Below are 14,473 nucleotides of genomic sequence, written 5' to 3' on the forward strand. Positions count from 1 at the left end.
GGATTGTCCTTGGTGTGGATCTTCAGCAGTTGTATCTGCTTGTCTTCAAGTACTTCCCTAATGAAGTGATATTTGACATCAATATGCTTAGTCTTCGAATGGAACACTAGATTCTTTGCCAATTGTATAGCACTTTGACTATCACAATATAACTCTGGCATATCTACTTTGATTCCCAAGTCTTCAACCAATCTACCAAGCCAAATAGCTTCTTTGCATGCCTCATTTGCTGCAACATACTCAGCTTCTGTAGTAGACTGCGTAACACAATCTTGTAATCGAGATCGCCATGATATGGCACCTCCAGCCAATGTAAAGACATAGCCTGATGTAGATCTCCTCTTATCCAAGTCTCCTGCATAATCTGAGTCAGTGTATCCTCTGACACTCAAATCCTGACTACCATAGCATATGCGCATACTCTTTGTATGTTTTAAGTATCTCATGATACCTTTCACTGCCTCCCAATGTTTCTTGCCGGGATTTGACATATATCTGCTAACCACTCCCACTGCAAATGCAATATCCGGATGTGTAGCAATCATTGCATACATCAAACTACCCACTGCAGACGCATATGGAATCTTATCCATTTCAGCCTTTTCTTCCTCAGACACAGGACAATCTTGTTTGCTAAGTTTCACATATGGTGGCAATGGAACACTCAATGCATTTCCCTTCTCCATATTGAAATGTTGCAAAACCTTGTCAATATACTCTGTTTGAGATAACCAAATCAACTTCTTTGATCTGTCTCTCTCAATACGCATACCAAGTATATGACTTGCCTCACCCATGTTTTTCATGTCAAACGATTTTGCCATCTTTGACTTCAAAGCTGAAATTTCTTCCAAGTGTTTGCCAGCAATCAACATGTCATCCACATACAAAATAAGGATCAGCCAACTGCCATCCTTAGCCTTCTTTGTATATAGACAATGATCGAACTCACTACGTTTGTAGCCTTGAGAAAGCATAAACTGGTGGAACTTATGGTACCATGCCCTCGGTGATTGTTTTAAGCCATAAAGACTCTTTACCAACTAGCATACCAAATGTTACATGCCTTTCTCAACAAACCCTTCTGGCTGCTGCATGTAAATTTCCACATCTAAATCACCATGCAAGAATGTTGTCTTGACATCCATTTGGTGCAACACCAAATCCAATATAGCAACCAATGCAAGAAAGCATCTCAATGTAGTCATCTTGACCACCGGAGAGAAGACTTCATCAAAGTCAATGCCTTGTTCTTGCTTTAAGCCCTTGGCAACAAGCCTTGCTTTGTACTTTGGCTGACTATCATGAGCGGTGATCTTATACCTGTAAACCCATTTACAAGGTAGAGCCTTTTTGCCCTGTGGTAATTTAACCAACTTCCATGTCTCGTTTTTATGCAGAGCTGTCATCTCTGACTGCATGGCCAACTGCCATTTTTTCGAGTCAACCACTTGTAATGCTTCCTTGTAACAAGATGGTTCTCCGCAATCTGTGAGCATGAAATAATTTAGAGATGGCACATAACGATCAGGTGGTTTGGAGACACGCTCAGAACGTCTCACCACAACTGATTCTGCCTCTCTAGCCACTATAGGATGTTCCTGAGCCTGACCATGCTGTCTTGATGTGCTAGCACTAGGTCCATCTTCCCTGAAGACAACTCTTCTGATCTCCTCTGTCTTCTCTGGCTTAGCGTGAAACTTGGCTTCATTGAAATGCACATCATTGCTACGAATAATCTTTCTGGACTCAGGATCCCAAAGCCGGTAACCCATCTCGCCCGATTCTCCGTAGCCAAGAAATATACACTTCTTGCTCTTTGGTTCTAACTTATTTCTGAACTTCTTAGGAATATGGCTATAAGCTTCACAACCAAAGACTCTGAGATGCTTATACGAAGGTGCCTTGCCTCTCCATAGCATCTCGGCCACTGCACTCTTATCCAGAACCCTACTAGGAGACCTGTTGATCAAATGGACTGCTGTAGCCACTGCTTTCGCCCAAAATCCATCAGGAAACTCAGCATTTGACAACATGCTTCTGACCTTCTCTTGTATGGTCCTATTCATACGTTCTGCAATCCCATTATGTGAAGGATTATATGGTGCAGCAAGTTCCCGCTTAATCCCTTTTGCTTCACAAAAGTCTTGAAAAGCTTTGGAAACGTACTCTCCACCATTGTCAGTTCTCAAGCACTTCAGCTTCTGACCACTCTGATTCTCCACCAGCTGCAAGAATGTCTTAAAGACCTTGAGCACCTCATCCTTGTGCTTCAAGAAGTAAACCCATACTTTGCGAGAATAGTCATCTATGAATGTACAAAAGTACGCTGCTCCCCCTAGTGACAAACTAGGCATTGGTCCGCATAGATCACTGTGTACAAGAGCTAACCGTTCGTCCCTACGATTCCTCTTTGATCTGTGCGGTTCCTGTGTTTGCTTACCATAAACACAATGCTCACAAAACTCGAAATCTTGAAATGAAAAGCCAGGCAAATAACCATAATGAGAAAGTATTTCCATTCCTCTTTTTGACATATGTCCCAACCTACGATGCCACAGTGACACACTTGGCTGCTCAATCACATTAATTACATGGTTTTTAACCTCTGAAACATGTAAAGTGTACAGTGTTCCTGACTTGCTGCCATGTGCTATAGTCATCGAACCTTTGGAGATCTTCCAAGCGCTGTTCCCAAAAACTGTCACATAACCCGCATCATCCAACTTCCCTGTACTAATCAAGCTCTTTCGGATTGCTCGAACATGTCTGACATTCTTGAGCCATAAAGAAGAGCCATTCTGAAACTTCAACTGCACATCTCTCACTCCAAGTATGTCACAAACCTGCTCATTGCCAAGTCTGACATAATCTTTAGTAGCCACATATGTGTAAACCACTCTTTGTGCGGAGAAACATGTAAAGATGCCCCTGAGTCGATAATCCAATCACTCATAGCATGTCCATCCTCTGCAGTCAAGAAAACAGAATCAAGATTGCTTGTAAGGAAGATGTCACCAGCTGCTATACCAGAATCACTGTCTGAACCAGATCCTGTGACATTCACCTCTTCAATCTTCACTGAACTCTTCTTTTCATCTTGCTCAGAACTCTTTGTTTTTCCTTTTTCTTGTTTCCACTTCGTACAGTCTCGCTTCATGTGACCCTTCTTGCCACAATGGTAGCATTCTATGTCATCCTTTGAATTCGAATCACGAGACTTACTTCGGTTTTGTGCCTTCTTACCCTTGTTCTCTTTAAACTATTGTCTCCCTCGAACGACCAAAGCACTATTGCCTTTGTCTTTGTCAATGTTCTTCCTGTTCACTTCCTCTGTGAGCAAGCTTCCTTCTACATTGGCACTTGTAAGACCTTCTGGCGCGACAGAATTACTTAACGCTGTACGAAAAGTATCCCAACTGTCTGGCAAAGTGATTAAGAGAAACATAGCCTTCACTGAATCTGGAAAGACTATCTCCTATGCTGTTAACTGGCTGAAAATTGTGTGAAATTCATTCAGATGATTTGACATGGCTGTCCCTTCCTTCATCTTCAAATCCACCAATTTCTTGAGCCAGTAAATCTGAGAAGCAGCACTTTGTTTCTCGTACATACCACATAGCTTTTGCCATACGCCATACGCTGTAGTCTCTTCTGCTACGTTGAAGTAAACATTTTCTGCCAGTGTCAGCATGATTGTGGAACAAGCTAACTCGTCAAGCTCTTCCCACTCATCTTCAGCCATACCTTCTGGTCTCTCCCCTTTGAGCTTCAGTGGCTTCACTTGTTTTTTCTGCACCAAAACCTGCCAAATCTGCTTCTTCCAGAATGGAAAGTTTGTGCCATCCAGCTTCTTTATGTTGTAAAGAGTCTCACTTTGAGAAGATGCCATATCTGCCAAACTGCTTACTCCTGAGAAAAATCCGACAGAGTTTCCCCTGTAAACTGGCCTTTGTACACAGTAAACAAGCTGTAATCAACAAGCTGAACACCTCTCCTCAAGAACTGTCAGTATTTTGAAAATTTTTGACAGAGTCTCCCCTGTAAACTGAGCTCTGGGAACCAAAAGATAGCTCAAAAAACAATCATAAATAGCTGACCAGTGACAAATCTAAAAAATATCTGTAATATGCTGTCCTGTAAGCATACACTGTCTCCTCTCTGGGCGATGATAGAACCTGTATCTGTCTCAAGACTGAACCCTGAACAATGCCTCAACGGCCTGACGCATAAGATGCAATCCAATGTCTACACAAAGTCATACATCCTAAGGGATAAAAGTCGCCGAAGAGGATGCGTGTAGAGGGGAACTCCAGCAACCTAATCCACCTCACACTGGGTAACCGAGCCCCCAGTGCTTGGCTTCAAAAAACCTCACACACGACCCTCTCAGATGGATCAGCAAACTGCCCAGAACTAGCATACATCCTATAATAGACCAATCACTGTCCTATGACCACTGCGGCGGTCTGTCTACTAGCGTGACTCACAACTAGCAGACCCACAATCACAGTACATCAATCTGCAATACATGCCAGTGGTGTCAAGCCGTCGTATGGCCACACCTCCCCTGGAACCTGGCAAGCACAAGAAGTAACAATGCAGACTGCAATATATATATCTGATGATATATATGTGTACCTGGTCTATAGATGATGCTCTGAAGACTAATGAGTGATGTATGTCGATGCCGATATTGATGTCGGCCACCTCCTGCTTGCCAATCTACACAAGACGGATTTCTTTGCAGCTGAAATCTATCTTCTGCTGTAGTGCTCAGAACGAAATTCTCAGGGCATAAACGGCTTCAAAAGGGGGGTAAAACCGTAGGTCGCCTGCTGGAAACGCTCCTGGAACGCCGAGTGTGAATTTTCGAAGTCCGGATCCAGAATCTGCCGAAAAAGTGCGTGCGTGCGATTGCGCAAAACCGCACTGAACCAAGGCTCTGATACCAATTGAAGTCGCAGAGCGGAGCGTGGGTCGACTCTCTCACACACACACACAGTGAGCTTACACAGTACAGTACGCAGAGAGCTGTTAGAAGGGTTATCTCCCAATAATCTTAGTATTCACAAAGTATAAGTTAGTATATACAAAGAGTTAGAGGGAAGTGAGTTAGGCGGGCGGCCAACCATATCCGCATAAGAGGCCACTTGGGCTTTAATCCCAACAGGGGATGTATAATACGTCATATACGAACGTATTTTATATGACCTCATATTATAAGGGCATATTCACTACAACACAACATGGAGATATCGACGTGCGTATATCGACGAAATTAGCGGGCGTCGATATACGCGTCGCAATGTGCGTCGATATACACGTGGAAAGGCTTTATTTCCCACGCGTATAGTGACGCAAAAAAATTTGGGGGAAAAAAGCGAAACCCGCGAGCAGCAAGGGCCATTTTCGCCTACGCTCTGCTCAAATCTTGGCCTCCACCTGCTGTGCAGGTATTATGCCCCCCCCCCAACCCCTCTCTCGCTCTCTCTCTACATCGTGTGTGTGTGTGTGTAGGAGAGGGAGAGAGAGAGAGAGAGAGAGAGAGAGAGAGAGAGAGAGAGAGAGAGAGAGAGAGAGAGAGAGAGAGATAGAGAATTAATGTATGCTTAGGAAATTAAAATTAAAGAAAAATAATCAAAGAGAGAAATGAAATGAAATGTTATATTAACGTCTTCGAAAGGCCAAAGTGACCTATGAGACATGAGACAAGAAAGTTACAATGTGATGGATCTGATACAAAGTCAGAGTAAGAAGATGACAAAATAAAATATTATGGAATCCTAAACTGCTGGGTATAAACTAAACGGCTAAACCAGCTAGCTGGGATAGGTAGATCATAGGAGATCCAGCATCTGTAGCTCGCGGATCTCATCAATCTCCTCCATGGTCAGTAGTCTGACCGGGCGTTATGCATGTCGAGCCAAAGTGACCTAGCTAGATCCTCTCATGCAGCCTCTGTCGATGTTGTGTAGTCCTCCGCAGTCGTGGACGTCTAGATATCCCTAGCTCAGTCGCTCGTTCGATCAGTAGAGAGATAGGGAAGTAGAGAGCGAGAGAGAGAGAGAGAGAGAGAGAGAGAGAGAGAGAGAGAGAGAGAGAGAGAGAGAGAGAGAGAGAGAGAGAGATAGGAAATAGCTAGAGAGATAGAGAAAGAGAGTTATATATATATATATATATATATATATATATATATATATAGAGAGAGAGAGAGAGAGAGAGAGAGAGAGAGAGGTAGGGAAGTGAAGAGCGAGACAGAGAGAGAGATAGGAAAATAAGGAAATAGAGAGAGAAAGAGAGATAGCGATAGTGAGATCGAGAGAGAAAGAGAGATCGAGATCGCTTTTTTGAGCAAGAACCATGCAAGGCTTCTGAATCTTTCTCAAGTTGCTCATCCATCTCCACATTATCTTTTGGCTTGGACATGGAGGCCCCGTCCGGTTTACAATCAGGTTGAAAACTTTCATTGGGCTGAGAACTTCCATGGCTTGTGCATGGGTGAAAAAAACACCAGGATGGGCATAATATCCTTGGAAAAACCTGTGCAAAAAATTGCAAACAGACGGAACATTACAAAAATGACAAAAATGGTCATGCTTTAATATATGATTCATTAAGTGCGGCATTGGAAAGCTTTCTCTGACAGGCTACCTCGGAATGGAGGCAGGTGGGTTCGTAGACAGAGAAGAAACTATGGAACTAAAAGAGGCAAAGGGGTTTTGTCTGCTACATGCATTGCCATGTACACCTGGGAGTGCACGTATGTGTCTACCCATATAGGATTTGACCAATAAAGACGAGATTTTGACCCAGTGGTCCTGATCTCCGTACACCTCTGGACCGAGGTGTACGGAGATTGGGCAAAACTAGAGAATGCGAGGTAGTTTACATTGTGAGGAATATATATATATATATATATTAAAAAAACATTCATAATCATTGTAGATGGCAACGTCATCAACTAACATGGAGGAAAAGATTGCATGCTTGTGCACGCTCTGCAAGTATCAAATCCTACGCAAGCGTAGGATATGTAATGAGCATGTGCACAAGTACGGAGATTTTGCTAGAGAAACCGTACAGAATCTGCGATACGACTCCTACGGAACAGGCATTGATTTCCGTGGCATAGCACCTACATCTGAGAGAGAGAGAAAAAAGATTATGCGTGAAGGTCCGACCAATATAGAGCCACGGATGGAAGCAGAAAAGGGGTTACGACAGAAGACAATGGCATGGAGGAGATGCTGGATGCCTTCTTCCAGACAAGCGAGGAGAACGCGAACGAAGCAGCACCAGAAGCCGTGCGCCTATCTCCTGAAGACATGTTGAGCAAGTTGGCACGTCAACCAATCTATGAAGGCGTCAAAATATCTGTGCTTCGTACTTTTCTGGCGTTTTGGAATCTTCAGTCAGTGTACGGGTGGTCAGATGCAAGCGTCACTGCTTTGTTTAGGTACGTAATTTACAAAAGAGATTTTCCGATTGCAACGGTGATGTGCTCGGAGAGCTTTTTAATTTAATGTGGCTTAAACAGGTTATTGCGGGAGAAACTTCTCCCGGCTGGCAATGAAATGCCCCCCTCCAGGCCAGACGCAAAGCAACTTCTGACCTCAGTTGGCTTGGACTACAACAAGATTCATGCATGTCCAAATGATTGCATTCTTTTTTGCAATGAATTCACAGATTGTCTGTCGTGTCCTAAGTGCGGAGCAATGCGCTACAAACAAGATGCAGTTGGCGAGACAGTGCCAGCTAAAGTGTTGCGGCATTTCCCTATTATTCCTAGGATAAAAAGCATGTTTCGTTGTGGTTCCATTGCAAAGTTGATGCGGTGGCATTCTACGAATAGATCCACTGACGCAACATTTAGGGTGCCCGCTGATTCTAAGGCTTGGAGGCACATTGAAGATACCTGGCCACATTTTAAGAGTGAACCACGCAATTTGCGTTTGGGCATGGCAATGGATGGAGTCAATCCATTTGGCTTGAGAAGCTCGTCATGGAGCACTTGGCCTGTTGGCCTTATCAATTACAACCTCCCGCCGTGGCTTGCTATCAAGAAGGGTCATTTGATTTTAAGCTTGATTGTACCTGGTAAGTTCAAGGCAAAAAACATGGATGTTTATCTAGCTCCACTAGTTGACAAGCTCCAGGAGTTATGGCACGGGATCGACATAGCAGATGCGGTTGAACCAGAAGACTTTGATTTAAAATTAAGCTTAAAGTTAATTTAAACAACTGTGTTCTAACGCTTTATTTTACTTTCTTTGTGCAGGACTTTAGTATGGCAGACGAGATTCCAGATCCCGCTTCCATGAGTGCAGATGCATTCATGGGCTTCGTTACACAGATGACGCCTGCTCAGATGGCAGAGGCTTCTCAGTACTAGGTAGCCAGAGGCACGGGTACTACGCCTCCGGGCTTCACACCCGAGGGACCAATGCCTAGGGGGGGGACGCCTACGGGGTTCAAGATGCCTATGGGTACGACGCCTTCTTCTCCCATCACGGTCGCTTCGACACCTAGGGGTGGGGCAGGCGCGGGTACGTCCTCATCTCCGCAGAACAGGCGCACTCGCCAATCTCGGCGATCGTCAGGTGGAGGTGGTGGTTGCTGTGGAGGAGGGTCCACAGATGCTTCGACCGCTCCTCGCTCACGACCCCCGTCTTACCCAGGCACACCTCTCGACACACCTCTTGGCACACCTCGGACACCTTGGGGGGCACACGATCCTAGTGCCTCCAAGCTCTTTACTGTACGGGGAGATGGTTCTGTTGACATGGATAGAGTCGGGACTGAGATGCGACAGCGGATTCGCCAGCTCGTGGAGCTGCAGTTTTCGACCAGCATTTTGACGTCTTGGGATCAGCAAGAAAAGGAAAAAGTCACTTACATAGTGGAGACCATCCTAAGAGAGTACCAGCCTGCTCCGGGTTCTTCCGTTGTTTCGGCGCAGTGGATCAAGGGTGTTGCACGGGACACCATCAAACATCGACGAGATGCAGCTCGGAAGGCTTTCAGGACCGGCTCGCCGAAGCCTTCGGGCATCCCACACGAGACATGGCTGCAGATCAGGGAGGATGAGCGGACAGCGGCCACGCGGTTCAGACAGTAGCGTGAGGCCGCGCAGGTACGACAGATGACTAGGGGGACATCTCATCTTGGCAGCGGAGGCTTTGACACCTTTCGCTATGAGTTTGTGAGTTTCTAATCCAATCTTAACTATGGCGTTTTTTAAAACGCGATGAATCATGTATTCTTATTACTTTGATTTTTGTATAAACACAGAATCTTGCGATGCATCGAGCTCCATCACGCGAGGAGGAGTCAGATGGATATTGTAGAGGTATCTATGAAGTACTGAATGATCTTGAAGCTTCAGGAGAGCCTGTAGACTGGGAGGCCTTACAGTTTCACTGATCGCTTGAGGTGAGCCGTTAATATGTGTGAGTTGATTTAATTAAGTCAGTATATGTGAAGTAATATCAATACTAATTTTGTGAGTTGTCCTATGTGTAGGTTGCGACGCCTAGTCATTAGTGGACCAGATTTCGTCTATATGCTTTTTGAGACGCAGACACGCTTCTGTGTCTCTTTTTTGTACAAACAGTTAGTGTTCAAACAGTTATTGTTTCCCTTATGGTTATGATTATTGTCATTGTCATTGTATAGACAGTTATTGTTTCTCTTTCTGGTTATGCTTATGGTTATTGTTAATTTTGTTTATGGTTATGGTTATCTGCATTATGGTTTTGATCAAAGTGATTATAGCCGGTTATGGTTTTAAGTTATGGTTATGCTTTTAAGTTATGGTTATGGTTCGTTATGGTTATGCTTTTAAGTTATGGTTATGGTTCGTTATGGTTATGATTTTAAGTTATGGCTATGCTTTGTAGTTGGTACGGTTGTCTTTCATTGGCCTTAAATCTCATGTGAGATCCTACATGGATAGCATGTAGGAGGCGTATACATGATATGGTTTTTTTTGAAAAGTTTATGTAAAAACAAAGGGAACTCTGCCGAAATTTCTACGCGCGGGAGCATGGTTGATATTTTGGTGCTGCTCGCTTTCTTGGGCAGAGGGCAGGAAGTCTGGCTGTGGCTGTGTCCATCTTTTAACTGGGCACACATCAGGCTACCTGCCCTCTGCCCAAGAAATTTTTTTTCTGCTATGGTCGTCGCTATATGCGTCGCTATGCACGTCGCTATACGCTTCGCTATCAGCGTCGCTAATAGCGACTGGTTTCACAGCGACGGGTATAGCGACGCTCATAGCGACTGGCAGCGTCGATATATGCGTCGATAACACCTTCTTTTGTTGTAGTGATTGTACGGTGCCACGTCTCTTGAGAGTTGCTGTGAGAGAGAGAGAGAGAGAGAGAGAGAGAGAGAGAGGAAGAGCAAGGAAATGAGGTAGAGAAGAGAGATTAGAAGGAAAATTATGCCAAAATTTAGGGTATTTACTAGGATTTTAAACTCAAATGCCCAACTATTGACCTTGAACTTATGGTCCAATAAACTTAGAAGCCGGATTTATTATTTTCAATGGTGAAATTTACATTACAAACCGAGATATGCGATCACTGCACTGAGCCCTTGAGAGTTGACCTTTACAAAGAGGGGTCTCTTTGAAATTTCCACCTTGTGTCGCTAGAGAGATTGTTCTGCCCATTCTTTAGGCAAAAAGAATTCTCACTCTTAGAGCCTTGAAATACAATGACTTCAAAAGTTGAGTTTTGAAACTTACAAAAGGAGTTTGGTTATGCTTTGTGTGGCTCGCTTGCAAGGCAAAATTCCATCGAGAAGTCACGATAGGAAGCTATGAGAAGTATTGCAAGAATGCATACACTTTTGCAAGAATGCAAAAGTTTATGAAAGATAGATAAATTGTGGACTTTTGAGGAGCTTGGGAATTTTGAAACTCATCGTGAGAAAGTGCTCTAAGTTGTCGCTTGAACTTAGTTTGAATTATTAACGATGATTACCACATCTGGTTAATAGAGGTTCATGGGAACCAGGGTATAAAAGACTCGAACTTTGTCTCGACGTTATTGCTGTTAGATGAGTCCGTGGCTGCGCTTTCTTGCAGGTAGTCCCTAGGTGAGCATCGCCGACATCAACATTGTGCATCCGAGGTGAGCATATGCTTCCGCAGCAGCGAGTCACTGCATCCTGGTTTTGCTTGTTCCTGTTGCAGATTGTTTAGCACTTGTAGGTGTAATTAACTCTAGTGCTGCTGCACTGTATTTGCAGACCATGAAGGTCATAAGGCAGAAGGTTCAGCCGAATGGAGCCGGCACTCAGAGGTCTTGCAAGCTGCAGATTTCGGCCAGCGCAGGCATTGTTCTCATATTCGCCATTCTTGCCTCCTTCTCCATCGGCATTTGCCCTCAGTTTCCTACCAGCAGCACCTCTGCTACATCTTCCTCGACCTTGCCCTTCATGTCGGGCCCTTTCCCTTCTGACACTGCCAGCAGCTCCAATTACAGCCTAACTGAGGACTTCTACGCCATACTTTGTCCCGGCTTACTCAACATCGTCAATGAGACGCTCACTCGAGCCATCTCCCGCAATGCTTCTGTGGCTGCGGGCCTTCTTCGTTTAGCATTTCATGACTGCTTCGTGCAGGTACGTCCTCTTTTGATCACTTCTTTGTGGAGTTTCCTGATCTTTGCGGTGAACTTTGCACTCCTTCCATCGCTAAGCTGAGATTGCTTCGCATGGTAGCGATTCATGCGCGCATGATTCATGCACGCATTACCTGAGTTCTCGGTCCTCAAATGTCCTTGAAACTCTCAGCCATAATTCTAATAAGCCTTTGATATCGTCGATCCTCCACTAGCTTTCATTCTTTCTCCACGCACTCACTATCCTCTCAGGACCTCAATCGACCTCTAAAACCTTTCGTCGCCTTGGAGTGAATAAATTTCGGTTTCGCTCACCTTGAATGTAAGGTCAATGTTTTGTCTCGATATTGTTGACCATAACATTTCGCGTGATGGCTTCATAGGCTACCTTCTCTGGTTTCGCTCGAGGGAGCTAGAAGACGTAGTTTAATATCACCATACATGCTAATAGCTCAGTCAAAGGGCCAAATCTTTGTTTCAAAGAGCTGTTCCTGAGTCCGGAATGAGGCAAACATTCGTTCAAAATAGAATATTGGCACGACGTAGTGTCAGGCAGAAGCTTATTTCTATTGTTACACGCGCTTCTGCATTCATTTTGTGAAGCTGACATTTGATGCATCTGTGTCTTGTATTTCCCCTGGTTTCAACAAGTTTTTCAATAACTTTCGTGTTCCTTTTACCATACGACTGACGGTAAATAAAGCCAATCCTCCTGAGTTTGTTGCATCATTGACGCACTGCTTCTAACATTTCTGCATTAATGTTGTGGACTAAACATGGTCGAGTTTCTCCACCTTCTTTTGTTGGACGAAGTGCTTAATTAAGAACTTGTTCGTTTTGGTGCAGGGGTGTGATGGTTCTGTGCTTCTTAGTCCCGAACTGGAGGATGGACCGAACAAAAATTCACTGCGTGGTCTTGAAGCCATTAATGAAGTCAAACAAGCATTAGAATCGGAGTGCCCCGGCATGGTCTCCTGTGCCGACATCGTTGCGCTGGCTGCCCGCCATAGTGTAGTTCAGGTAAACATTGTGTTTGAGAGGTCATATAATGGTGAACGTGACAAGCTCTGTTCATAATCTATATTGTTCCTGCTGAGCAATTACTAGAGTGGGGGTCCTTACTACGCGCTTGGGCTGGGAAGAAGGGACGGTTTCATCATGAATGGCTCACTGGCAAGCGCGGAGCTGCCAAAACCTGATCTGAACATCTCCAGCGTTCTCAACCATTTCAGCAGAAAGGGCTTCAATGAGACAGATGTCGTCAGCCTGCTAGGTATAAATGGTCCTGATAATTGTAGTGGATCGAATCATGTATGGGAGAAAATTGACTCTTATGGACATTGCTAAAGTTCAGGTGCCCACACCATCGGCCAAACCAAATGCTCCAACTTTGGAGGGCGTCTCTGCAATCAAGAGGGAACCGGCATGGCCGACCCGCGGCTGAATGCGTCCCTGTTTCTGCAACTCACAACGACATGCATCTTGGATTCGCCAATGATAAACGACGTCAATGGGGCAACGGCATCACCATGCAATTCCAGTCAAACCACTACAGTGAGCCTCGACTTTGATACCCCCACTGTCTTCGACAACAGTTTCTTCAAGAATGTGCAGCAGTGGAGGGGCGTATTGAATACAGATGCAGCATTGTTAGATCATCCCACTACCAAAGCGCTGGTCCAAGCTTATGCCGAAAATCAAGACCTTTTCTTTGAGGATTTCAAGCGCAGCATGGTCAAACTGAGTAGTTTGGCCGTGCTGACCGGAGTCCAGGGAGAGATACGAAGGGACTGCTCTTTGCAGAACTAGCAGCTGCACGCTCTCCGAACTGACGATATTGCAACTCTTGCAACAAAATGAAGAGGCAACTCTGCCGTTAGGCTGTGTTTCCCATGCCATGGTTTGTTGAGGAATTTTCGTGAACTTTTATAGGCTGTTGAAGCTTCAACATTTTTTTTTGTGGGATCACAAATACTTGTCGAATACTCCAATCAGTAGAAGCTGAATAAATTGCTGACCTGAAAGAATCACCCATCTCCTATTTTAACAGCAATTTTCATACCGGTTTAATTATCTTTCTTCTGACCAGTAGCAACTACTCGTTAAACGTAAGTGGAGATCGTGATACCTGGTTTAATCACCTTTCTCCTGACCAGTAATTGCTAGTCGTTTAAATAGGACTTAATTCCGAATTTGATACAACGTAAGTAAAGATTGGTCTCTATTGAAGAGTTCCCGTTTAGAAGTGCACAACATTCAATTACCCATCATACATTAATGCCTGTGGCTTAAAAATTAAAATAGTTAAGGAAGTGTGATGATCCTAAAAGGTCTTTAGTGACAGACTTTAAGAGAAAGCTCTTTTTAAAAACTATTACGAATTGACTGTACATAGTAGCAAAAAATGAAATTAAGTTGAAAAGTGAACGAGGTAACAGCTAAGAGGTTATATATAGCAACAAATCACCGCACGGTCCCAAAAAGAAACGATCAAATTAAACCTCGCACAAAGATAAAACGAACTGTTGAACACTATTAAACCTCCAAAGCTCTGGCTTTCAATTAGTATAAAATTGGAAACTTTGATTCAATTGTACTTTTTAGTGCCCCAAAAAAATTCCAAGTTTAGTGTAATTCCACCTTCGAAATTTGAGATTTACCTCTTAATTTTAAATTTAAAATCGAGAAAACCTACAAAAAAAACTGTGTAATTAAGTGTAAAAACCTTCAAACTTAGTCAATTTACCTCCATGATTTCTCATATGTAGGGTAAAGGGGCCAATAAAAAACCACCCCCCAAAGAAAGGACAATGACACCCCCAATAATAAGACAAAGCTGA

General features: G+C 44.0%; 1 protein-coding gene across 1 annotated transcript; it reads left to right on the top strand.

Moving 5' to 3' along the window:
• The first annotated feature begins 10,984 nt into the window (after nucleotides 1-10,984).
• LOC147434211 (peroxidase P7-like) lies at nucleotides 10,985-13,773 on the top strand. Its single transcript, XM_086489905.1, has 5 exons — nucleotides 10,985-11,141; nucleotides 11,260-11,634; nucleotides 12,480-12,653; nucleotides 12,741-12,906; nucleotides 12,988-13,773. Exons 2-5 carry the CDS (start codon nucleotides 11,263-11,265, stop codon nucleotides 13,440-13,442), a joined length of 1,167 nt encoding a protein of 388 aa, XP_086346031.1. The 5' UTR covers nucleotides 10,985-11,141; nucleotides 11,260-11,262; the 3' UTR covers nucleotides 13,443-13,773.
• Nucleotides 13,774-14,473: the final 700 nt, after the last annotated feature.

This window comes from Adiantum capillus-veneris, chromosome 19 (genome assembly GCF_014529385.1).
Source record: "Adiantum capillus-veneris isolate H3 chromosome 19, ASM1452938v2, whole genome shotgun sequence".
Classification (NCBI taxonomy): Eukaryota; Viridiplantae; Streptophyta; class Polypodiopsida; order Polypodiales; family Pteridaceae; genus Adiantum; species Adiantum capillus-veneris.

Bases quoted from the DNA above. Each gene is read 5' to 3' on its own strand.
- LOC147434211 (XM_086489905.1), top strand. From the start codon at position 11,263: ATGAAGGTCATAAGGCAGAAGGTTCAGCCGAATGGAGCCGGCACTCAG. The intron at 12,654-12,740 runs GTAAACATTGTG...AGCAATTACTAG, and splicing joins CCCGCCATAGTGTAGTTCAG to AGTGGGGGTCCTTACTACGC. The intron at 12,907-12,987 runs GTATAAATGGTC...GCTAAAGTTCAG, and splicing joins AGATGTCGTCAGCCTGCTAG to GTGCCCACACCATCGGCCAA.